The sequence below is a fragment of the Podarcis pityusensis genome (assembly GCF_964106645.2).
Source record: "Podarcis pityusensis genome assembly, chromosome: 5".
NCBI lineage: Eukaryota > Metazoa > Chordata > Lepidosauria > Squamata > Lacertidae > Podarcis > Podarcis pityusensis.
The window spans coordinates 72,463,224-72,490,452 of NC_138032.1; the positions used below are offsets into that span (position 1 = coordinate 72,463,224).

Genomic DNA, 27,229 nt, shown 5'->3' on the forward strand with positions numbered 1-27,229 from the left:
GGAATCAGTGGACATTGTTGAATCGTTTTGCAAACAAAAATTGTTGAGTCATTATGCAAACTCCTGCCTAAAGAACGATTCCAGGGAATGCATTTTGTTCATAAATCGGGACCTGCATGTACTGTCATGTTCCTACCTCACACCCTTGTGGCAGCCAATAATGGGTGAAGCAGGAATCATGCAATAGGATGCCATCAAACATTAATTGTTCTCATTATTACATGTGATGATACAGAGAGGGACAGGGAAAATAGACACAGGGGCAACCCTGTTTTCGCTATCACATCATTGTTTAAAGTCTTTTGGAAAGCTCGAATTTCACCATCCTGAACACCTGGGGAAATAATAAGGTGACTGGCTTTGGCTTATGGAATAAGTGAAAATAATGAATGCTTGTAATGTTTTCTAACCACAACATATGCATTTAGGACCGTTTTATTTACCACCTCATTAATGAGTTTGAGCAACTAAGAATTTAGAGTGCTGAATAAGGATTTACATTTAATTGAAGTCCGCTTTTCTTTTCCTGACAAAATGTATTTTTGCACCCTGGTTGGATGTAATTAGTTCAACAAGGCTTTAAAAGAAATTGGCTTTGTTAAAATGTTGTATTTGCCACGTCAGTTTCTATGTGGAAATCAAAGCATAGAAATCACTAGCTTTATGGAGCTAGGGAAGTAAACCAGAGAGGTTTATTTTATTTTACTGTCCTTTTTGCTGTCACTATTTCGAAATTCAGAATAATAGTGAACCCCAAGGGGAAAACGTTTAATTTCAGATAAGATATTAAACATACTTAACAATTATTTATTTTACTGTTACAAAAATGGCAGCTACAGTAGTGGCTATAACAAATATGCCACTCGTTTTCATCTTCCCAGGTACCGTTACATTTGCTAATGGTAAGCACATGAAAATATTAAGCTTTTTTATACTGGTTCAGAACACTTATCCATCTAGACCAGAGTTGTCTTTGTCAGCTATTAATGCCAAACAGAGGTATTCCCAAGGCCAGCTACCTGAACATAAAACATAGGAAGCTGCTGTATACCAAATCAGACCATCGCTCCATCTAGCTCATTGTCTACACTGACTGGCAGTGGCTCTCAAGGGTTTCCAATGGGATGGCTCCAGCCATACCTGGAGATGCCAGGCATTGAACCTGGGACTGTCTGCATGCACACCACCGAGCTACACCCTTCCTTACCTGGATGCCAAACGGGCATGATTTTTTGTTGTTGTACAGCAGCTCCATAGGGCTGCTTTGAAGTCAGGAAAGTGTTGCTCTCATTAGGTCTTTCTCTAAATCCCCAGCACCTGCTAATAGCTTCATAAGGGACAAAGGGCAGGCATGGGTGCTGTTTCTCCTCTCACATGAAAGAGATAATGGCAGCTATGTGTAAGAAAGAGAAAAAGAGATTTATGGGGTGGGGGTGGGGGGTGGGGAATGGATGAATACTCTCTCCCAGAGCAACAATTTGCAGATCTTCAATGAAACCCAGTGGGGCTGCTAATTAGCAAAATAAAGACCCACAGGAGAGCATAATTATGTATCTCGCCTATCATGACTCATTTGGGTCTCAGCATCCTTCCTAATGGGAGATGCTGTGGATGGGGCCAAGGGATCTTCTCCGTACTTGTAAAGCATGTCTTCCACCACAGAGGTATCAGCTCTCTCCTTTGACAGTGTGCATTAAACATTCAGAAAGACAAAATGGAGTGAATTGTGATGGATCACATTAGTGACTGTGTTGAGGATAGGCAACATCCTATTAAAAGCTCACTGTAGTTTCCTCTACTGCATACTACCAGTTCACCAAATGTTTCTTCTGAAAAATCTGCATTTTCTCCCTACCTTCTGAAAGTGCTTCATGTAAAAATATGTCAAGCAACAGAAGCAGTAGAGCTCTGGCTGTCCATCACTGTTTTCTTTCCTTCCCAGAGTGCTTCAGAGACTAGCTTCTTTCCCAGAGGCACTCTGGGAAGAAAAGAGACTAGCTTTAGGAAGTGTTTTCTTTTTCTTTTTAAGAAACAAAACAAGGAAGGTTAGAAGTTCTTCCCCATTCTAAATGCCCCCCATGGTTTGCATAATTTTGTGCTGCCCTCACTGCCCACTTTTGTTTTGGAAGCCTGCCCCACAAGAGGGGTCCCCTCAAAAAAATCAAGACCAGTCTTACTGTGATTGGTAACAAGGTCTATCTTAACTCCACCCCTAGGCCTGCTTACAGTCATATAGTTGGATGGGTTATAGTGAATATATAAAGAGAGCCCACCTATGCTTCAACTCAGTCCAGCTGGGGACCTTTCCTCAATTTGATTGGATAAAGGTCTTTGCTCCCAAAGCCTGCAAGCTTCTTCAATCTATGCCGTGCTAAACTAGCATGAACTGTATGGGCGTAGCCAAGGGCAGCTGAGGGGGAGTTGCCCCCCCCAGCAGGTAAATAAATAAAAATACTTAACTGACCAGTCACATCACAGGTAGCTTGGTTCTGCCCTTCCAAGATAAAGTCTGCCCCCCATCAAAAATCCTGGCTATGCTCGTGAGGGATGGCACATTTTCCTGGAACCTTAAAATCAGACACGGGTGGCTTTTGCACAGTTTAGTTGCAGCTGTGATTCATGTTCAAGATTTGGACTAAAAAATTTAAGGCAGCTGGCAAAAGGAGGCCCCCAAAACAGAGGGGTTTTGTCTTTTATGGTAACAAAATGATAAACAAACCTACAAACTGTGTTTTGGCTCAGCTCTGAATTTAACAAAGGGGAAATATGGCTAATGGGGTACACATATACTTGTAGCCTCACATAGATAGTATTTGGTAATTCAAAAGAAAAGAAAACAGAATAGGACATAATGCTCTGTTTTGAAGCAATGACTCATTGTTAAAATGATAATGGCTGGAAGTAGCAGAGTACAATACAAGTAAACAATTTGCAGTGTCAACAGAAATGCAGTCAGTTGAAAAATTAACCTGAATACATTTCCGTAGAAAGAAAGTAGGATTCCCCCTGCCCTAATCACAGCTAAATTCTTCTGAGAGAACCAGGCAGAACATGGCAAAATATCTTCTGAAACATTGCCAAATACATGCATCAAATTTATTGCAGGAATTTTTTGAACAGGCAACTTTATTGAGATATATATTGACAGCCACTCCACTGAGGAGATGAAAACTGGAATTACATTATGCATCTGCATTCTATGTGGGAAAGAGCCCTGCCTCAGTGCTTGGCATTGCAGAAGGGCCCAGGTTCAATCCTCAACATCTCTAGGCAGGACTTGGAGAGGGCCTGGTTTAAAATCCTGGAGAGCTGTTGTCAGTCAGAGCAAATGCTGAGCTGGATGGACCAATACTCAATGGCTATGAACACATTAGCAGCTGAAGATACAGTGAGATCATTTTCCCTGGTTCATTTCAAGTTGCCTTTGCATGCTGTACACACCAGAGAAAGGCAGGAATGTCTTCATCTGGTGCACATTACAGGTTTGGTTTCCTTGTCACTGCAGTGCCCTGAACTCATGAAGCTGTCACCTACATATGCACTGTTACCTGCACATGGGCTGTGGCTTTCTAAGAAGTACGCACCTCAGCTGAACTGTGAGGTGAATGTAGCATTTACCTTGTAGCAGCAGCAAAGTGAAATAAGATGTGTGAACTAGTTATGTATATGAATGAAATTTTAAAAAGCAAAAACAAATTGGAAGTACAGTTTTTATTCTGCAGTAACTATGGGATTCACATACCTCAGTAGGACACTTGGCAACAAAGAAGTAAAACGTAATGGCTTATATGATTTGCAATGAAGCCTGGGTGCTGTTACTTTGCTTGCAGCTCCCAACATATTTTAAAGGTCATGATCTGGAACCATGTGCATGCAGGACTTATTTCTCATTGTCCTTCAGTTGGTCAGGAGACCTTGCATGCATCAGCCTGTGTAGTTCAGCCTATTGGGCCTAGTAGCTGTTAGTCTGGGAGTCTCTGAGCTTATGAGGCAGCTGTTATAAATTGAGAGAAGAAGGGCTGGAGAAAGGAGGATGAGGAAGGATCCTGCAGGTCCTATCTAATGATATTAGCAGAACCAGAGAAAGAAGACACTCAAGGGCAGAGAAGAAGTGTAGCTACTGGAGACAGCGTTTGGAGTTCCTTGTTGGCTAAAATAAACAGAAGCCAAGGTCTGTGTCTGATGCTGTACAGGAATGCTTTAGACAGAAACTAAGGTGGTTGTGGTTATCCTCTTTTTTCTCTTTTTTTTTATCCATATGTATGTACTGCATCCCTGAGGCCTCAAACATCCAAACAATAATACCAGATATTGTCAGGAGTCATCCTGTTTCCTTTGTAAGCTGACAGAAGTCAGTGCTGAAGGTCTGCACTGCAGGCCCTACTGACTGCAGTGTAACATGAACCAATTTAACCCACCAGCTGAGTTTTGCTTAACAGGCAATGTTGGTGAAAACTGGAGAAGCCTGGAGTTTGAGAGGTGCCAGTTTTTGGCAGCTAAAGTTTGATGAGGAAGCAGGAGTAGATGAATAACTTTTGGTTGATCAAATGGTGTGCACTAGTGTGTTGCTCAGTTGTGATTTACATTGGTGCAAGGGCATTACAATCATACCTCGGGTTGAAGTAGTTTTGGGATAAGTAATTTCGGGTTGCGCACTGCGGCCACCCGGAAGTAACGGAGTGCGTTACTTCCGGGTTTCGCCTCTCGCGCATGCGCAGACAGTCAAAATGACGTCACGCGCATGCACGGAAGTGGCGAATTGCGACCCGTGCAGACGCGCGGACACGGGTTGTGTTCGCTTCTGGATGCGAACTAGGCTCTGGAACGGATCCCGTTCGCATCCAGAGGTACCACTGTATTAGTTACCATATAGTAGATAAGAACTACTGACTCCTATGGAGAAATCACCAGTGATACAAGGTGTAAGCAAGGCGCAAGTCATGTTTTGGGTTCATTTAGTACTTTTTTTTTTAGTGTATGGTGTCTGATGGAGAATTTATACAGTTGGAAAACCTGCTTCCTTCCCTCTCATTTGCCTTTGCACATATGGAGCACTTCACTTTTCATAAAACAATACAAAAGCTCCACTCCCTGTTACCACATCAATCTGAATCTTAGAGCAATAACCACAATTGCAGTATTTCTTCCATCTCCAGCAGTTATTCTGCAATTGTGACTTCAGACACTGATGTTAAAATGTTGACCTTTTCTTGACACAGCAAGCCTCTGATGTCTAATATTAGCATAGTTATGTTCTTAATAAAAAATGGTACATGATGCTGTGGTAAAGGTTAGTACCCCTTTGGCTTATCAATGAGCAGCTGCTCGCTGACTGTTGCTCCTTTGACAAGGTATACTCTCTTTTTTAATAAAAAAAAGCTGAGGTTTGCTCATAACAGAGTTAAAACTATGGATGCATCAATTGTTTTGGCCTTTCCTAAATCCACTCACTGATTGACTTTCATATATTCAATGTGTTTAAATTACATACCAATCTAGAACAGAACAGAATAGAATAGAATAGAATATTACTATTTTTCTTGAAGGCGCTGGGGGGTGGGCAAAGGATCACAATCTCCACTTTAAGTAGAGGGGGGGGGGAGGCCTGTAACAAATAGGACTGCAAGCTTTAATTGCCTCAATTTATAATCAGCTAGGGCTGGAATCTGAGGGGTAGGGAAGGGTTGTTGCTCAGTGGTAGAGAATCTGCTTCGCATGCAAAAGTTTCCAGGTTCAACTCTCAACATCTCTAAGTGGGCCTGGAAATGTTTCCTGTCTGAAACCATGGGCAGCTGCTGCCAGTCAGTTTAGACAATATTGAGCTAGATGGACCATTGATCCGACTTGTTGTAAGGCAGGTTTCTATGTTTCTAATGCAGCTTATCTGTGAGTGAGCCACGTTAAATTCAGTGGAACTTACTCCTGAGTGGGCATGGCTAGGATACAGCTTTATTTTAACTGGTGACTAATATTATTTGTTAAATAATTAGGATGTGAAAAGGACTATAATCATAGCTTTCTTGATTAGCCATGAATGAGCTGAAAGTTACGGTTTTGCCTGACAAACCTGAACAGGTGATTAGGAAGTTAAGAAAAATGCAGTATGTTTCTTGGTGGCTGCAGCTTTTGGTATATAATAACACCAGAATTTTACAGGAGAATAATAAGAGTTCAAAATTTAAATACACGCATGCTGAATTCAGACTTAACAGCAAACCATGGTGTTTTGATCCAATAATGCACTGCATTGAGCCATTGTGGTTTGTAACAAACCACTGTTGGTCATCAAAGCAGGATTTTATATCAGGACATGGTTTGAATAAACCACAGTTAGCTGTATTTTAACAATTTAGGAAATTGCAATTTGTTACAAACTGGAAATGGAAACTTAAGATTTCCTTTCCTTAGGCATACAAGAGTGGGGGAAGGAGAGCAGATGAGCTTAAGGGTCACGAAAGTGCTTTGTTGTTATGCCTGAATTTGGGCACTGTGACCAGAGAGGGTTTTTTTTGTTTTTTTACTCAAATTAGCTAAAACCAAGGTATCCCTCAGTTACATTTGTTCTCTTTAGGAACCTGTTGCATGATTAATGGTTGTGCTTCCTGCTTTAAACGTTTGCTGACTTTCACTATACTCTGTGTTAGTATTTGTAAATAAAAATAGATTACTGTATGTCTCTAGATGTGTCTCTAGTACATTTAGTACTTGAGACACAACTAGTATACTCAGGGCTTTTTTTTGAGCTGGAACTCTCCAGAACTCAGTTCCGGCACCTCTCAGGTGGGTGCCATTGCCATTGTAAGAGAACAAGGGAGGTGTTCACAATGAGTTCCAGCACTTCTTTTTCTAGAAAAATAGCACTGAGTAAACTTAGGGAAATTTAACTTCGTTGCCCTGCCCCTACATTTCTTATGCAGATATAACAATATGAAAATGACCGTGATGTCTGCTGGAAGCCGCCCAGAGTATCTGGGGAAACCCAGCCAGATGGGTGGGGTATAAATAATAAAATTATTATTATTATTATTATTATTATTATTATTAAGCAGTAGCTTTTGCATGTTGGATCTTTGGTTGTCAGAACTGCTTTGGATAACATGACAAGTGGAACCTTCCATGTGCATTCACAGCTTATTTAATCTTTTTACTTAACTTTCTGTCTAACTTTTTCATACAGTTGTATAGTGAACTGTTAAATAATCCATCCCAGAGGTGCTTCAGTTCAGAGTAGAGTTAATTAGCTATTATTTAGAAATGCATTTCCAAAGTGCTAAATCTTGTAAGTCCTCTTAATCACTGCTTGATGAATGCATTAATGACCCTCTGCTCAACCATATTCTGGCACGTCTCTCACCTCTGATATACAAGAAGCATCCTCTTTTGCCCTTGAACTTGAGCATGTACATAAGTGCAGCCATAGAGACATATAGGCATAGGCAGGTGCCCTTCCCTCATCCTGCTGATCCTGTTCTCAAAATATGCTTTGGTATGAAAAGCACAGTTTATTCTGGTTCATTTGCTTAGTTAGCTGGTGCTATTTTAATTTAGCCCTGAACTGCCTTAGTTGCAAGGGAACAGCCATCCATTGTATAGTTGTGGGCAATTTTAAATCCATCTAAAGATGCTCAATCACAGAAGCCACACAGATGCATGGTTGAATAATTTTGTCTCACATGTTCCAATTTGGCTTCCTGCATGTCTTAATTAGCAAGCTGGGTAATCCTTCTCTGGTTCTGCCTTTTGATACCATTTAAATAATAATAATGGATGCAACTTCCCTCAGATAATTAGTTTGCTCTGCTGTTGTGTATATTTATGAGTACTTCACTCAGTATTATCCAAACAGGGATGCCAGGCACCAGACAGGTGGACTGATCACCCTGGTATATTTGAAGGGAATGCCAGGTTTGGCTCTCAAAAGGAAATCTCCATTATTTCAATTGGTGTTGGCTCTGGACAAGGAGAAGCAACCCCCAGCGCAGTTCCTAGGGTACTGGCTCTTCACTTGTAAAAGTATTCTATGCATTGCTTAAAGACAGAATTAAGTTTAAAGAGAAGTATTGCTCCAATAGGCATGTAGTCCTGTATCTTAAAGGTATGTGAACACAGCAGTAATAAGGTACACCTTCTGAATCACACCATTGCTTTTTGCATATGTTTATGTGAACGTACATGAGGCCTTGTTTGGTATTAGGTTTGAATATTAAGAACTGGGTAGATATTGTAGTTTTGCAAGCATCTAGTAAATTTTGTTCGTAGCATTAGTATATAGTTTGCATACTTGTAATGAATTGATCACTTGTTGCATCTTAATTTTGATTGCAGCTCAGATACAAAAGGGAAACAATTGTGTGTTGGGCCTTATGCCCATTGCAGCAGTTCTCAGTGAAAAAATGGGGCAACCAAATACCTGGGAGTAAATAAAACAATAGCAACAAAAAACAAAGCCACCCTTACCTGCTTTACTTAATCCTGCCACTGGGTGTCACTGCTTTTCTTTAAAAAATTAGTTTACCAAATATTTTCAATCTGTGTCAAAAGTATCACTCTGCTTCTGGAGCCCCATTTGCAGTCTGAGAAAGCAGGGCAATATTTTTGGCTATGTTTTCAAGAGATGAGGGAGATAAGAAATGCTAAAAAAATTCAGCCCCTGGAAAGGGCTTACCTTAATGAGTGGTGGTGGCAGTAACATTTTGTGTGTGCGTGTGTGCACTCTCTTTCTGTTAACTCACAGTGGTAAGCATTGGTAGAACTCAAATCCGTGGTCCTGCAGGCTGCTCCCTGCCCCCAATTCCACAGGACGATATTTGCATCACACTGTGGCATAATTTAACTTTACAGTGGAGGTTGTCATATTTCTCCCATACAGTGGTGGATGGTGTCCACTGGGTTTGGGAAGCTTGCTAGGGAGCCATGGGGATGTGGCCAATAGTCACATGGGTGTGGCCAATTGTGATTTTCTCCCTATCCTCCCTGTTTGCAAAGATGCTGTGGACACATAAGTACAGTGGTACCTCAGGTTAAGTACTTAATTCATTCTGGAGGTCCGTACTTAACCTGAAACTGTTCTTAACTTGAAGCACCACTTTAGCTAATAGGGCCTCCTGCTGCTGCCACACCGCTGGAGCCCGATTTCTGTTCTCATCCTGAAGCAAAGTTCTTAACCTGAAGCACTATTTCTGGGTTAGTGGAGTCTTTAACCTGAAGCGTATGTAACCTGAAGCGTATGTAACCTGAGGTACCACTGTACTGCAGTTATACAAATACTCAGCACATAACTAAACTGAAAAATGCCTTACAGGGTCCCCTGTTGTTCTTTGTTGGAAGGAAAGTTGTGTGGCCTCCACCTGTTCTGATATCCTTCTCCTTTGCAATGGACCAATGGGACACTTCATACAACATTGCAGCTGTATACATTAGGGTTGCCATATTTCAAAAAGTAAAAACCAGGACACCAAAATTGTTGAGCTTCTTTTAGAAAAAGCCGAAAGTTGTTGAGCTTACACTCCTAAGTGTTTTTACAAAAACACTCCTAGGCCTGGCTGCCTAGGTATGCTCTTCAAGGAAACAGCTCAGAGCATGCTCAGAACATATGCTTCCAGTTTAATTGACTCCCCACCCCCACCCCAGCTTTTTTTAGAATCAAAGTTAAGCAGAGAATGTGTATACAGTGGTACCTCTGGATACGAACGGGATCTGTTCCAGAGCCCCGTTCGCATCCAGAGCAGAACGCAACCTGCGTCTGCGCGTGTGTGGGTCACGATTCACCACTTCTGCGCATGATGTCATTTTCACCATCTGTGCATGTGCGAGCGGTGAAACCTGGAAGTAACGTGTTCCATTACTTCTGAGTCGCCGCGGAGCGCAACCCGAAAACGCTCAACCTGAAGCAACTTCAACCCGAGGTATGACTGTATATGCATGCGTGCGTAACACAGAGGTTCCTGTAACGTGACACAGTTTCAGTCTCATTAGTACCGAACTTCTATGAGAAATGCTTTTGAGAATAGAATATCAATCTCAAGAACTGAAGTAATTTATTTAGCAACAGCCCACTTGTAGCATCCACTTCAGTTTATCCCTAGAAAGGTGAAGGCTCGGATTATAGAGAACTGGGAATCCCACCAGTGCTCTGCAGCAGGTATGCTGGCACTTTATACTGGTATGAGCTAATGCACCATCATACTTCAGTGACCACCAGCTTTTGTATATGAGCCGCTTAAATGTTTTAGAAGCTTGGAATCCAAAACATGGGGTAGGGTGGGGTGGCTGGAAGACAAGTCAAAAGTGCATCCTATTGATTTAAGTGGATGCGGGTGGCGCTGTGGGTAAAACCTCAGCGCCTAGGACTTGCCGATCGCATCATCGGCGGTTCGAATCCCCACAGCGGGGTGAGCTCCCATCTTTCGGTCCCAGCTCCTGCCCACCTAGCAGTTCGAAAGCACCCTTAAGTGCAAGTAGATAAATAGGTACCGCTTTCTAGCGGGAAGGTAAACAGCGTTTCCGTGTGCTGCGCTGGTGCTGGCTCGCCAGAGCAGCTTCGTCACGCTGGCCACGTGACCTGGAAGTGTCTTCGGACGGCGCCGGCTCACGGCCTCTAGAGCGAGATGAGCACGCAACCCTAGAGTCGGTCACGACTGGCCCGTACGGGCAGGGGTACCTTTACCTTTACCTTGATTGATTTAAGTGAGTAAGATTTGCAGTTGCTCCAGAACATGTGTCATCTTCACATGCAGAAGCATTGGAGTGCCTTCCCTGTGCTATAATCCCACACTGTTCCTGCAACAGGAACATTGCCTTCTCTCTCTGCTAGACAACATGTGTGTCAGTAGTATCCCCACCCTGCCTGATGAAGCTGTGTAGACTCACATGTTGGGAAAGCCGCTCTCACGCCACTGTAGGCACATGTGAATTGGCTAAGTGAGAGTCTGGGAAGGAGCCCAGGAGACCCTTGATCAAGACACAACAGGTGATAATGGAGAGCTGGAGCTTACTCTAAACCTAGTGAATTAAAATCACATCACTAGGGCTAAGACTAACTCTGTAAATACTCAATTGCCAACCTTTCCATGTTCTCAGAAAATGTGCTGGCTGATGAAGTGAAACTCTCCTCATTCTAAGCTAGAGTAGCATACTCATTATCAATAGCAGGAGAGTTCTGAAGTACCTTATCTGTAGGGGACTGAATAAAGCTAACCCTACAGGACCAGGGATGTAAGCATCACCAGGACATTGATTAATGGGCTGGTAGACACAAACGGGTTATGGAGAAGAGATGACCTGGATCCCTCAGAGAGTTTAGGGTTACCAAAAACACATTGTTTTCTGGTATTCAAAATTTGGAAACAAAAAACAAAACAGTTCATGTCCTGATATTGTTAGTCCCAAAATTAACTCTTCATATTGGAATGTCATCATTAGTACAGAAAATTAAAATAGATATTTTAGATGGTCCTGAAATAATGGTTTTTCATGAATAATTGGATTTCTGCATAAGGCCTGCTTTGTAGGAAAATGGAGTGAAGCATGATCCAGCAGTAAAATCCTATGCCCCCCCAAAAAAGAATGAAGATATGAATTCACTTTTTCATTATTTTACTCTGTCATATGCAGAGACAGCATCTTCCCATTATGCTAAGAAAAGGTTTGTCTGAATTTTACCAACAAGATCTTTAAAAATGAAATGAAACATGAAATAAACATTTGTGCTGTTGTTGCTGTTGACTCCTGAGGCACAACATATTAAAGCTGGTTTTAGCATATTAATTAATTAATTTTATTGAATATATATACTGCCTTATGCCCGGAGATCTCAGGGCGGTTCACAGAATAAAATCAAAATATAAAACCACAATATATATAATCAAAATAAAAACAACAACCCAATAACACCCCCCCAAAAAAGAACCACATTTTAAAAGGCATAGGATGTTCCCATTAATTCCTCTTCTGTCCCTAACGACTAAAGCTATGCTTTAACTCAAAATTTACATTATTATTTTGCCACCCAGAATACTCTTTACTCCAGAATCAGCATTCAAAATGACCTTAACAGATTGGAGAACTGGGCGCCAGCTAACAAAATGAATTTCAATAGGGACAAATATAAGGTTCTGCACTTAGGCAGGAAGAACTAGATGCACAAATATAGGATGGGGGACACCTGGTTTACTAGCAGTATATGTGAAAAGGATCTAGGGGTCTTGGTGAACCACAAGTATAGTGTCCAGATCAAGGGAAGTAAATAGCACCACTCTATTCTGCATTAGTCAGACCACACTTGGAAGTATTTTGTCCAATTCTGGGCACCACAATTTAAGAAGGATGTTGACAAGCTGGAACGTGTGTAGACGAGGGCAACCAAGATGACCAATGGTCTGGAAACTAAGTCTTATGAGGAGCTCTTGAAGGAGCTGGGTATGTTTAGCCTGGAAAAGAGGAGACTGAGAGGAGATGTGATAGCCATCTTCAAATATCTAAAGGACTGTCACATGGAGGAGGGAGCATGCTTATTTTCTCTGGAGGGTAGGACTTGAACCAATGTCTTCAAGCTGCCCCTTAATTCCATATTGATTGACAGTGTTATGTAGGCGTTCCTTCTTCCTTTGAATTCTGTAACCCATAGACCTGAAAACAGATGTGTGCTCTGCAACCTCCTTTCTCCTACGATTTGCTTTCCTCTGTCCAGTAAAGCTTAACTGCCTTAAGAACATAAGGAGACCTCTGGATCAGATCAAAGCCTATCTAGTCAAGCATCCTTTTCTCACTCTGCCAGGCAGATGCCTATGGAAGACTTCTTCTGGTATTTGATCTCAACAATTGATTCCCTTGTTGATGTTTGTGGTGGAAGTATCACTACAAAAGAAGTTATTTTCTCCTTTTCTAGTAATCTGGCAAAGAAGTCTTGTGAAGCACCCCCTCCCCCCAAATGTGGTAAAAACACATGACACAGTGTCAAGGAAAGGGCATGTTTCTCCCAACATCTTTTCATGTGCAAATTTTGCCACCAAGAGCCTTTTCATTTGGCTATGATCACATAAGAGTAAAAACTTTCATAGTGACATGATACCTCAAAAAAGATGGCATGGCATCTGTTCAGGGGAGAGCCAGAATATTTCATTGTTTTTTGTTAAGAGATTTGGGTAGAGTTTTGTGATGCAAAGGAGTAAATGGTTGCTGTAAACCCAGTAGCAGTGTACAAGGAGGTTATGACTACAGACACAGCTTTTTTCATCTCTGCGTGACAAGCTGCCACCTGCTTCTGCATAGCATTAAAGGCAGAGGAATAAGCTCTCTTTTTTGCATCTTGGGAAGACGCTGTGTGGAAACCACTGGCCAACTGTTTGTTTGTTGCACAAAATAATGAATAAAGCATGGTTTGATTCTCTTGAGACAGAGAAGGTTCAACCATTTACAATCAATTTCCATCTCCTGGAACTAATGTTATTTAACTCAGTTTTGACCCCCCCCCACCTTTTAAAAAAAATATTGTAGACTAGAGTGGTTGGAACGGGCCTGCATAAGCTGCACCATCAGCCAGACACTTCTTTCTTAGACTATAGTAATAATTACATGTTCACCTCTGTTTTATCACTGAAGTTATGCACAAATAAATATTGCCTGCTAGATATCCTTCAGCTGAAAATGCAGTTTCTTAAGGCCTGGGCAATATTTTTCATGTGTTAATTCTACATAATAAATATGAAACGTTAATGATATCAATAGTTCACCTGTTGGGCATTTGAAAAGACACCACTATTCTTAATGGTTTCCTTTTCTACATTCCCGACCCCTACTTACTGAGTTATAAAATGCTATAGCACATTATTCTGACCAGAGCATTTTTGTATAGGGGTACTTGAGCTTTCTTCAATGTAGTGTTAGCTTCAGGTATGGTCAGAGACAAAGAAACATGCCTAATGTAAAGTCGCTCTACCAATATTTGCAATCCATTTGTTACCATATTTGAGTCAGACACATTTTTTAAAATAAAATATTCTCATATTGCCACGTCAAAACTGTCCCTGGTTAACACTATGAAATATATGTTCATTGCAAATTTCATACTAAGAATTAAAGACTAGGAAAACATTTTCTGTGTGATAATTTTGGGTGGTATTAATTTTTCTCATTTTGTATATGCACGAATGGCATTTCCCACCAATCCAGAGAGAGTGCCTTGACATTTTGCATATTGCAGTTATAGAAAGTCAATATTTTCAGAACAGATATTATCTGATACAATGTTGGTGCTCTCTTGGCACTAGATATATTCACTTTTATGGTAATATTATATCTCAAGAAGAATATTGACTCAGAAAATCACATCTCCTGAGTAAAGTGCGTCATATTTAATCAAGCTGAAATCACTGACTCCTGGCTTTCAACAAATGTATGATATTAGTTCACATGAGTAAAATTATGAAGCAGCCTTTCACTTTCTTTCTGCTTCTATTCCTGTAAAACAAAAACAACTTTATACCCTGAAAATCACCTTAAGTGCATTGGTGGTGATTAGGTTCTGCAGTTCTTACTTCTGGAAATAGTTCACAGTGATTTTCTTTCACTATCTCCCCATCCCCCCAAAAGCAAAAATACTCCAGAACATGGATGCTCTTTTTCTAGATTGCTGCAGTGCAACCGCTTTGTAGGTACATTCTCTCCCAAGTGGCCAGAGATGGGCAGTGTACAAAGCCAAATCAAGTTATGCAACAGAAGTGGTGAAATTATTTGCCACCTTTTATAAACATGCTCCAGTTTGTTTCTGAAGATGGAGGGGAAAGATCTGTTTTTCATAAAGGAGTAATATGTGGTTGCTAATTATAAAGTATTTAGAGGAATTTTTCATTTGGTTATATTTTGCCATGGCATTTGAGGTGGGTCTTATGGATTACAAGTATCCACCATGACAACCTCCAATCTATTCTGAACATTGCATCCGTATTAAAATAAACAAAGAAGTGTGTCTCTAAAATGCCATTCAGCAAGGTTATACAAAAGAATCAATTGATTTCCAACCCCCACTGATCCATGGACTTTTCCTAAAAGAGAATATTTTTGGTGTGCTTTTCCTTAGACTGGGCAAGTATCCAGTTTTCACTGCAAGCTTTTTCTAGTTGCTGTGCTGTATTTAAAATGTAGCTTTGCCAGCTTTCTAAATACCCAAAGTGGCAAATTGCATACTGAAACACCACCAAGCACAACGTAGCATTTTTTCAAGATAGAAAAATGACAGATTTAATGCCTCCATTGTCAATCACGTTAATGCCTCTAACACTGTTGCAGAATGAATTTCCAATGAGCACCCAAGCAAATGTGTGCAGGAAGTGGTTTTGCCTTTGTAACTGTACATTTCAGCTCCTCTAATTGCATCAATAAGGAATTTGGTCTCCTCATTTAATGAATGCCTTTTGACTACTTTCTGAAAGGCAACTGACTGTGAGAAGGGAGAAACACTAGCATCTTTTATATGAAACCACATAAACAGGTTTCAATTAGTAGTTATCAACTCTACAAACTATTGTGTTAGAGCACAGTGCAGTGAATCTCATTCTGTTCTACTACCCATCTTTTATTCCTCATGAAAGCTTTTATTCCTCCTCTGAACTTCAAATGATTCCCCTGCCCCTGCCCCCACCCTCAGTAGTTCAGGATGTTGCTTTAAACCCACTTGCTTCTGATAATGCCTTGCATTCAACAGAAATCAAGCATTCGGCTGCAGTTGTTCCTGCACCATCTATAAGCCAAAGCATGTCCTAAAATGTGTATGAGCTTACAACACTTGGCTGCCATGCATCCTTGAATCATGAAGTGAATTTCAGCATTTATTAAAATGCTTGCACTGTTCTTTTTTTAGCATTATTTGTCCACATAAAATCAGCACATATGCAAACAACTCTGCATTTAAAAAACAACGCAGCAACACTGCAGATGTGATTTATGAGCTATGAAATAAGCTTTCCATTGAAATAATAATGATGATGGAATAAAAACCAACAAAGCACCTGTACCAACAGGTACTGTGTCGAACCTGAACTCAAACTTCTGATTTGCATTCTCTTCACTTTCAGTGGATTTATGGAGGAAAGTTTAAAATGATAAAAGGAAAGGAGAAGGCCAACATATGATGAGCATGTGTCAAGATGTGATATAGAAGTGGTTGTGGCAGAAAAGAGAAATGTAACCTTCATCTTAATCACTGAGGTTCAACAAACCCACCTTTTTTAAAAGCTTATTTTATTTGAATCACAATGGTTCATACCTCACATTCCCTGGAGCCTGCTTTGCTATATGTGCAGGGTCCCGTCCCGTTCAGCAGCATCTCACTGGTCTCGGTGTTAGTTGGCTTATAATCGACATAAAATTCCTGTGTGGTTGGAGTCATCTGCTTCAGCGACTGCCGTTTCTTCTTCCTGTGCCTTCGCATGAGAGAGCGCTGCTGCAGCTGCTTCATGCTGGCAGGGTACCGCTTCCACGACACATAGATTACCAGCAGGATCACAAGCACAGACAAGAAAAGGGCCACACTCCCTGCTATGATTTTGTGGAAAGAGATGTGTTCTGTGTCGTGCTCAGGCTCTGAGCTGGCTTCTGTGGACCCGACGGTGGGGGGCAGAGGGGGCTTGCTGTCATGCTTAGGCCTGATGACTTTGGGTTTAAAGGTTGGCTTTGGGAAAGCCTGTGGCAATTCAAACCTCTCTGTAGTACTTTTGCCACATATGCTGTAATTTTTCACTGCATCAATAACGTTCACCCCCTGCAGCTCTTTGGGGCTGGCACAGATAATTGTATTTTCCCTCAGCCCTTTAAAACTTTTTAGCCAGTTTACCAGGGAGCAAATGTTCCTGCTGCATTCCCATATATTCCCAGCAAGGCTGATGTCATTGAGAGATATCCAAGAATCCAAAATCTCTTGACCAATAAACGTGAGCTTGTTGGAATCCAGGTTGAGACGCTGTAAATTGGGCACACACTGGAAAACACTAGGTCCACTGAAAGCTTCTATTTCATTGCCAGATAAATCAAGCCTTTGTAATGAGCTCCAGGTCCAGGACATCGTTTGTCCTATAACACTGATTTTATTCCACTGTAAATAAAGGTTCTGGAGGCTGACTAGCCTTGGAAAAAGAGCCAAGTTAAGCTTAGAAAATTGATTGTGCTCCAGGTGAAGCTCTTTCAGCCTGATCATGCCTGCAAAGACATTCCTTGCTAAGCTTCGGATTCTGTTGTAGCCCAGGTCTAAGAGTTCGAGGTTCCTACAGTCCTGGAAAATTCGGACAGGGATTGTTCTCAGGGAATTGGACCGCAAATGTAAACTCAGCAGCTTCCTTAAGCCCCTGAATTGTTCAGCTCCCAGAGACTGCAGCTGATTATATGACAGATCCAAGTTCCGGAGATTTGTTACTGGTCTGAAGGTGTTATTAAGAAAATAGGCAATTCTGTTGGAACTTAAAATCAACTCTTTTAGCCTGCGTATTCCATTGAAAGCATTTTCATCAATATTGCTGATGTGGTTATGGTCTAGATAGAGCCAGGTGAGTTGATTAAGACCTTTAAACTGATTGTATTTTAGTTTCTGGAGGCTGTTGTATCGGAGGGACAAACCTAAACAACCAGCTGATATACTTGAGGGTATCTCCTGTAATTTCTGGGACTCGCAATATACCATTTTGCCTTCGCACCTACAGCCCTTTGGGCATCCTCGTTCAGCAGAAGAAAGCATTGTCAGTAATACAGTAGGGGCTATTACCAGGGCTACAGCTGATCCGCTCAGTAGCCTAAATACATTGAAACCTGGAAATAAAAATAACTTAGAAAAGTTATCCCCCCAAATAAACAATCCAGATCTATTTCAATCATGCTCAGAATTGCTACTTAAATGCATAAGAAACCCCCAGCAGCATAAGTACTTTGTAGCTTACCCCCACTTTATTTTAATAAAGGAAAATGTAATAAAGAAAAAAAAATCATGCACATAAGCTAGCCACAGTCAAATACAATCTCTTGGAAATTTAACTCTGGTCACATCTTGCAGGGAGGCAAACCTATAGAGCAATTAAAACAGAATCAGTGCAGGCACTGCTGTAGGCTAACTATAAATAAATAAAATGGAAAACCTACCCATCCTTTGTGTTTTCAAAGGTCGTCGTTAGGTCTTTTGCTTTTGCTTAGGGTGCCACAAGCATGACAGCCCCTGTCAGCTGCTCTGTGGTGAGTCAGGGCTTGCTGACACCCAGGAAGAAAAATTGGACCCCTTGGGAGATGGACCGATTTTGGAACATTATTCTTTGCCAGCCATGCAGAACATCCCAAGAATAAATAAATCCCAACACAGCATTTGCAGCAGAATGTCAAGTTCTTCCTAGGTAATAGGATCTTCATGGATGGTGCGTTTTTGCATCTTTACATTTAGAAACGAGCTGCTTTAAAATCTCCCCGTGCAAAGCATGATAGATTCCTCCAAGTGATGCTCAGCTGTCTGAATTCACCCGTCTGTATTCCATTGGGCAGCAGTTCTCATAGTTAGCACTCCCGATCCAGCTAAGGAAACTGCGTTGGAGCACAGAAGCCAGGATGACCCTGTTCAATGAACAAGCACTGTTCACTTCTGCGTACTGTCATTCTGAAAGCTCCTCCGACTGTTGCTTTGGTTTCAGTGAATGCAGTCTTATGTAAAGCTGCCCCCAGTGGTGAAGAATATTATGGGCATGTGCAGAAATATCTTCCTCCTCCCTCCCCCCCCCCCTTTAAATCTTGCAAATGAGTAAGCCCTGTGCTGGGAAATGAGTGATTGTTCTGGGTGACTAAATAGGAGCAGACTGGTCAGCCTCAGTATACACTAGTGAAATGGTTGGAAATTTCCCTGGGCTTTTAGCTTTTCATTGTCATCTTTCTCTTTTGGGTAATTTAACTAAGCCTTTTAAGCCCAGCATTTGCTGCTGGGACTTCCACCTAACATAAAGCTTGGATGTAACATTTCTTTTCATTTAGGCAAGAAAACAGCACACACACAAGCCCATACTCACAGAAACCTGCGTATATACACAATGGGTGGAATTGAACACCACAGGCATTACACTGTCATGTAAAACACACTAATCCTCGCTATTACCACTGGTATACAGATGGTAAGTACTATGAGTAATCAGGCAGAAAAACTTAACAGGTCTAATACCAGTGCAGTTAACTCTTTTGGGTGGGTGTATGAGGAGGCATGTCTGTATACTGACTGGCATACTACAGTGCATATTCCCTGATCCACCACATCTATGGAAGGCACATAAACCCCATTTGAGACTCTGAGATCTACCTCTGAAACCCCACACTGTCTGAAGATGGCAAGTGGACCCGAGGTATAGTTGGCCCAATGGCAGGGTGGCTTAGACACATCCCTTTCAGTGGGCGCTTTATGATGCTGCCTTTTAAGGTGGGCTTGATTGTCATGTCAACTTTTTAATGTTGTTTCCAATTAATTTTTCCTTTTCCATGTTTGTTATGCTTTTAAAAATGTACTTTTTTGTTACATTGTTGTTTGCTGCCTCTGTCATTTTCATGGAAAGGTGGGTATAAATTGTTATAAATAAGGATAGTTAATAATAATATATACGCTCTGCAGTTAGTGAAGTAATGCTGTGCACGTTCTTGATAGCCTTCCCATCTCCCTAGATTTCGCCAGCTTAGAAGTAGGAGACACTGAAGTGTGGGTTTGCAAGAGTTGAGATCCTCTTTGAACACCCTGCCCTCTAATTTGAGTGAGAAACAGGGGTCCCCCGCAACCCCCAAATGTCTGTCTTGTGTCCATAGATCAAGTGGGACACCTCAGAGGAAATTGCCAACTGTACAGCAAAATGGAAGCACATTGATTCTATGCAGTTTAAGACTCCTCTGCATTTGCATCTGTGTTGCCTACTTTGCTGTTTCCCACATAGGAAACATGTGAGTTTCCATTCAGTACTGCAGCCATCAGGTGATGGACATCCATGTATTGAATGTTCTTACTTGTAGACAGTCAGTGATGTTCTTCATTCGGCAGTCTACCATTTATCTTGATGTTTCCCACATGGTACAGAGAAGCTAGAGGGGAAAAGGAGGGTGACAGATTCTGAATACGAATTATTTTACCAGTATTGTAATTCCTGTTTCCTGTTTGAGAAGCCATGCACAGTTTTTCAATTACCCTGTATTCTGCCTTCCTTCCAGGGCCTAACTACACATGACATGAATGGTGTGATTAGTAGTCATGTCAAGGCTTTTCAAAAATTAAATATCAGGGGTGGGTGGCAGTGTTGTGCTCAGGAACATAGTGTTCAGTAAGGGAAGGCTAGGTCTTATATGCTTATTCGGCATATTTAAGATACAGCATTTCAACAAGTATATAGGATTTCTATGGAAGGTGAAAATGGAGCTTTGATACCCCCCAACTTCTCTCTCTCTCTCTCAATATACAGCACAATGATTGGGTCACTTTGCTCCACAACTTGCTCTTGTTGCTTCAAATCCTTAAGAATTTGAAGCTTAAAACATTCATTGAAAGCAAAAGAACCAAAAGCCTTGAAAGCACAGCACTCAAAACAGACTTGACCTGGAAGTCGGCCCAGGCAATTTTGGTTCGGAAGTTTTGAGTACACATACAAGTACCTTTGCGTACTTCTATTACATAATCCAATTCTCTATATATACCTAGTCAGCCTTCTGCTCCTTTTTTTGCTGCCTTCCGCTCTAAATATATGATTAAGAAAATATTGCACCTTGGCCACAGAAGCGTAAAGGCAGGAACCTTTCTCTTTTGCATATAAAGCTCTCTATAAAGTTCTGTGTGCATTGATGTCGTGGTGGAGCATGCTGTCATAGCACCTGGGGTTGTAGTGGACAGTGTGACTGCACTCAGAATACTGTGTAAAGTTTTGATCACCTCACCTCAAAGAAGTTGTTGTGTTTTAATTATGTAACCCACCCAGGGTCCTTATGGTGAAGGCCGGATTAACAATAACAACAACAACAACAACAGTCTTGTAAAGCTGGAAAAGATTTGGAAAAGGCCAATGAAAATTATCAAGAGGATGGAGCAACTCCACTATGAGGAAAAGCTACATTTTATTTTTTACTTTAGAGAAAAGCTGAGTAAGGGAGAACATGATAGAGGTTTATAAAATTATGCAATGAGTGAAGGAAGGATAATCTTCTTGCTCCCTCTTTCATCATACTCATGGACATCCAATAAACTGAATGCTGGAAGATTCAGGACAGATAAAAGAAAGTTCATTCTCACGTGACACATTGCGTTTGCTCCCTGAGGATATAGTGATGCCCCCCAACTTGGATGACTTTAAATCAGGCTTGTACAAATTCATGAAGAATAAGGTGATCAGTGACTGCTAAACATGTTGGCTATATTCTCCCTCCACTTTTGGGGGTAGTATGCATTTAAATACAATTTGCTGGGAATGGCTGGTGGGGAGGGTGCTGTTGTGCACAGGTTAGGTTTGTGATAACTCCACTATCAGTAATCACTTGTGTTTCACAAATTTTGTATTTTGAGGGAAGTCATAATGATTTTAACTGGGACACACACACACACAAAATATTATACACATAACTAGGAAGTCACACAGATAAACTGGAAAAGTAGATGTACATATTTTATGATTACAAACTTAGTGCAATTTGCACTTCATCTTTGGGTTTTGAGGTGAATGTGAAGTTTTCTTAAGCAGAGCATCTGAGGAAGGCTAATGAAATTTTCAGTGGGAATACCATTTTATGTTGGCTAATCTCTTTCAAGTAGATGATAAACCCCACCAAGTTTTTGTTTTTTTAAATTACACCTGTACTGGATAGGCAACTCATTCAGATAAGAAGTTTGGCATGTGCCTTTCGTATTTTCATTCCTGCCCTTCCATAGTTCTTTGACCTAGATGGTCCAATATTTTATTTCATCTGTCTTTTAACAAGGCCCTCTGATTTCTACATGTTTGTATTTTTGCTTGGGGAATTCTTACCTTGTATTTTCATCCCAACCTTTAGAAATTTGTTTTCACTGCTACTGCAAGGCAATGTTGTGTTTTTCATACCGTTAAGGGACATCTGAATTCCCAGGTCAAGCCCTGGCTTATGTCACAATTCATGGAGTAGCTTGTGCTAAGAATTCACATAAGGATTCACCTCAAGAACCCTTAACAAGAATCTGGGATGTCAGTGACAGAATTCAGAATGCAACCCCCCCAAGCAATGCACGCATAAATACATGTATATGTGCATACAGAATGCTAAACAAATCAACTTCAAGCCCAAGGATTATGAAGCTGGCTTGTTTAAATAACCGGAATTTGTTTTAAATCACAATCTCTGGTTTGTATGATGTTCACTTGAACCCCTTCCTGTTTGTGCACATACAGCGAAGCTGCCTTGGTTCCCACTATCAGGGCTTATCCACACTTCCTCTTGTCCCACTGCTCTTTAGTGCTTTCTAGGCAAAGGACAAGTGGAAATGTGGATGAATGCTCACACACAGAATTTGAACTTGAAAACATCTGGAGGCTTTATTCAAGAAATCGGTACATGATCAAGGCATAATTACAGGGCACAGGGCACATAAATGGAGTTCTCACATGACCATGCAAAAGCTAAGCTCTCCCAACACCTGGTGTGTCCCTCCTGCTCTTATTTTTTGCAGCAGGTGAAGGCTGTCACTCACATGAATCACACCCACGTTATATAAACAAACGTCTGCCTGTAAGCTCTGCCAGAATGGCTCGGTCTGTGTGTGCTGGCACATTTGACACCATGTCTTTGGAAACAGAAACTTGTCTAGCTCCTCTGTTCCAATCTTGGTCTCGGGCTCAGCCAGCCCTTCTGATTGATCAGCTCCTTGGCAGGGTCTATACTGGCTTCAGCTCTTCTCTGCCTTGGGAGTATTTGTCAGGGGTGGCAGCAATGACTTCTCAGGGCTGTGAAGATTTGGGTCTGGGCTTGAGTAGCTCCATGAAAGACACTTTGCCATTCTAGGCGGCTAGCAAACACTATGGGTGTGTTTGAAGAGTATGCCTGTGAGGTTGAGCAATCAAAAGATACCAAATTTAGTACAAACTTTTCTTGTCTTGTTTAGCATATTTAGAATTTTCCATTAGCTGCTGCTAAGAAAAGCCTGTTATTTTAATCTGTAAGCTAATGGAAGGGTTCTGCATCAAAAATGTGTATGATCAGCATTTCATGCTGTGGTTAATGGAAAAAACATGGAACTGATCATGGGAACCATTGAAGCTTTTTAGGAATGTGTATATAAGAGATAGCTTTGAATGCAGTATTTTAAAGCTATTGCTTTTTAAATAATAATAATAATACAGTACAGACGTTTAAATGTTTTTCTGCCATGGTCTCTGGTAGAACCAGCATCAGATTTTCATGTTGCTTGTAACACAGACCTGTTAAAGCTAAAATGCACCCCCAGAAGTATGACTGGCATGATTGCACTTAGATGTTTATACATTTGGTTGCAATTGTCGCAAATACCTATTGGCTGCAGCGCATACATAACAAGTAACACCTCTACCTTAATGGATTTACTTTGGGTATGATTAACATTGGATACAAAATGTTTATATTTTTGTTTTCATTTGTTGTGTCATGGGGAACTTAAACCGGGTGGTATAACAGCTTATCCCACAGGTATATTGTTGGACTACAACCTGCACACATGCTCACAAATGCACACACATGCACTCACACAGACACACGTCCAGATGTAAAATCAGTTATAATTTTGTTTTTTGCATGGTATCACTGATTCAGAAATGTTTTGGTGCTTAAGATAAAGGGCCATTCCACATGTTATGGATTTTGTACACACGGATATTAGTTCTGTGTAAGAAATTATTCATATGAATTCCACAACCATTTCACAATGAAACATCAACCAGCTTTTGTTTCAAGAGACAGAAATCCCATTCCTTGATTTTTCTTCTACCATCTTGGTGATTAACATTAAAATACCCTGCATGTCAGCTTGGAAGTAAGTCTCACAGTGTTAAATTGGGCTTACTCCCAAGTAAGTGTGTAAATAGGTTTTTAGTGTAAATTATCCGGTATATCAGTACAACTGATTTTGTATTTCAAAATAGCTATGTTTGGTTTTCCCTGTCATAGAGCATGTATACATCTTTTTGCTGATTTCTACAATGTGTAGTCCAGTAAATAAAAACTCTGAAACAGCATTCAATAAAATACTTACGAGATCTGGGACAAAATTAGAAGGCTATAACACTTTTCACGTACTCCTCCAGACTGCAATAAGTAGCTGTCTGCCCAACTGTGAGATGTGTTAAATTGTAGACTCCCTCCTGCACAGAATCTTATCTGACCTTTCTCAGTGACAGTGCTCAGGAGATCTTATCCACCACTTCTCAACTGCATGTCTAGCATTGTGGAGTGTCGCAACACAGATGGGGATGTTGAAGAAAATCAAACTTAAGTGATGTTCTCTCCAAACTCACCTATTGATGTTGGGCAAAACTGGGAATAGAAAACACATTTTTAGAGTTCCATGCACTAAGTAAAGGTGCTTCCCATGAGAAGACTGGCATTCCTGTTCTCTGCGTTTTTGTTCCTGTATGGCAAATTTACAGTTTCAGTTTCATGATTTTTATTTCCTATGGCAGAACATTCATCATGTTAAAAAATAAAGCAGAACTAAAATTTTAAAAGATGCTTACTTTTGTAGCTCAATCAATCATATATGCAAATGTCTAAGAAGTATTAGATCATTTTGTGGTTTAGCCCCAAATTGGTAGCAGACTGTTGGAAGCTATGTCTGTTAATTCCCTAGAGGTACCATAAGGTTAGGGATTTTTAAATATTCATCTATTATCATCACTGCCTATTTCCCCCCTATGAAAGCATCCTCAGTCTCATAGCTGCATTATTTACAGAGTTCAGAAGAATGATTCATTAGACAGTTATTCATATTTAAATTGATTACTCTTTCTTGATCTAGGTATTGGTTTTTCTTTTGCAATGATGTAGAAAATTCAAGAGAAAGGACACATCTACTAACTCTGATTTTCTTCAACTGAATTTGATATAGTACATTTACAGCTGATGGGATCTGAGCACCCATCTGCCAGTTTTGACTTTTCTGAATTTAATTAAAAATATATTTCACTGGGACATTGTTTGCTGCCTCTGGTAATATGCTCTGCATATGGAAACCTGCATGGCCCCTATCATTCTCTCTCCGTCTCTTTCACTCTCTCTCTCTCACACACCACCGACCAGACAACATATATACACACAGAGCACATGAGTGAGTGAGAAAGCAATATAGTGGTGCTTCCCTGTGGTGTGATCCTATGCATAAGAACTAAGAAAACTCTTTATTTATGGTTACCAGATGCCCCCATTTCCTGGGGACAGTCCCCGGATTTACAAATCTGCCCCCGGACAAAATCCGTCCCTGGAATGTCCCCAGATTTCATTTAATGTCCCCAGAATTATATTTTTAGTGTTGTAGATTTATTAGTAGGGAATGAATGTTGCATGATTGGTTCAACGGCACAAGACACATCATATGGGGACTTCTGGCGAGGCAAAATGGTGGGCGCCACGACAGCGAGCAGCTCCTGAAGTCAGCCAGAGCCAGCTTCACTACCAGGCTGGCTCTGGGCTGCTGAGACTGCCACTGCCACCACCACTACTGAGAGGGAACCGGGGACGCCCGGCACATCAACTGGGGGAACCGCTGGCCACCCTCCCGCGACCCAAATTGAGCTGGGAGCAATAGCACCCGACCACCCGGTCGACTGCCCAGCGGTGCTCCAGGGCCAGGAAAACCCCAGAGCCAACGCAGGGAGGAGGAGGAGAGGAGAAGGAAAAGGAAAAGAGAGAAAGGAATGAGAAAAAACAGGGGAGCTCTGACCTTGCTGTGCCGCTGCTGCCGCTGAGGAGAAGAGGTAGGAGAGTACCGGCAGGGCAAAGACATGTGTCTGAGCCCAGGCCCAACCTGAGCCTACTCCACGGAAGCTAGTGCTCCAAGAGAGCAGGCCAGGGCTCAGAGGAAGGCCGCGTGACAGATGAGACCACAGAAGAGAAGATATTACTTCTTATTTTTTTCAAAAAAACCTATAACTTTTTTTTCTGTCTTTTTTTTTTTTAAAAAGGTGTCCCCAGATTCTTTGAAAAACATCTGGTAACCTTTTTATCCCAGGTCAGTCTGTTTTCCCCATCTACCTCAGTATTGTCTACTTTAACAGCCAGCAGTTATTCAGAGTGTGAGGGAGAAGTGTCTGCCTGAAAACCAGTTGCAGGGAATTGTAAGCAAGAAGAGTGTTGTTGCATTCATATCTTGTTCGCAGGCATCTGGTTGGCCATTGTGGGAACAGGATGCTGGACTAGATGGGCCTGTGGACTGATTCTGCAGGGCATTACTTATGGTTTTTGTTGTTGTTTTTACCAAAACCTGCTTCTTGATCCTTTAAACTGTAAGGATTGAATTTGGAGCCTTCTGCCCACAAAACATTTTTTTCTGTTACTGAATTATGACCCTTCGTCATGCAGTTGTTGTGGTGTCAGAGAGACAGAGAATACTGGAACCACGTGAGTGGGACAAATTTCATGAGTCTTTCTTTTCCAGTAGCCATCTCACTAAAAAGTAGGGCAACAATTTCTGGGCTCAATCCACATAGTTGAGCTTACTCATGTGGTTTGAATACTCATGCATCAGTGTGATATTGCGCTACAAGGAAACAGGTTTCTTGCTGCATTTGAATGGAACTATTTGCAGAGTTCACCCTGCACATTGCTTATGTAAGCACCTGCACATCTGACTACCAAGCTGTGGAAACTGTATTTCTCCTCCTCTTCCACTCACAGTTCTTTGGATCACAGCCATCATTCTGCTATTAAATGCAGGCAGGCATTCAGGTGTAAGCAATTAGAGTACAGTCTACCTGTAATTTGACTTGTCCTTTCAAAATATTTTAAAGCTCTCTGTAAATTTCTCTTTGAACCTGTATATTGCCAGTAAAATATACTGAATACCCATCACTCTGTAAAATTAAAGTGCTTACTCATATGAGATGTTCAGATCTGAGCTCTGAGGTCATGTGCTGAGTTCCGCAGATGGGAAAAACTGGTCTCATACAGTATTCAGTAACATCTCAAGGAAACGACATTATGACTGTTTAGTGGATTTGCAAGTGAAAGCGAAAAAAACCCCATGAATATAGTAAAGAGACAT

At 41.2% G+C, this 27,229-nt stretch overlaps 2 protein-coding genes across 14 annotated transcripts in view; one reads left to right on the forward strand and one right to left on the reverse strand.

The window, feature by feature from the left end:
* LRRTM3 (leucine rich repeat transmembrane neuronal 3) overlaps positions 1 to 18,659 on the reverse strand; it is a 102,937-nt gene extending 84,278 nt beyond the window's left edge. Inside the window, exons 1-2 of the mRNA XM_081005001.1 lie at positions 18,121 to 18,659; positions 16,262 to 17,793 (exon numbers count right to left, since the gene is read on the reverse strand). Of these exons, the coding sequence (XP_080861127.1) occupies positions 16,262 to 17,793; positions 18,121 to 18,124 (1,536 nt within the window). The 5' untranslated portion in view covers positions 18,125 to 18,659. The remainder of the gene's footprint in view (positions 1 to 16,261; positions 17,794 to 18,120) is intronic.
* The window catches only part of CTNNA3 (catenin alpha 3), a 570,905-nt gene that overhangs the window by 232,555 nt on the left and 311,121 nt on the right, over positions 1 to 27,229 (forward strand). The gene's annotated exons all lie outside the window — the stretch shown is intronic.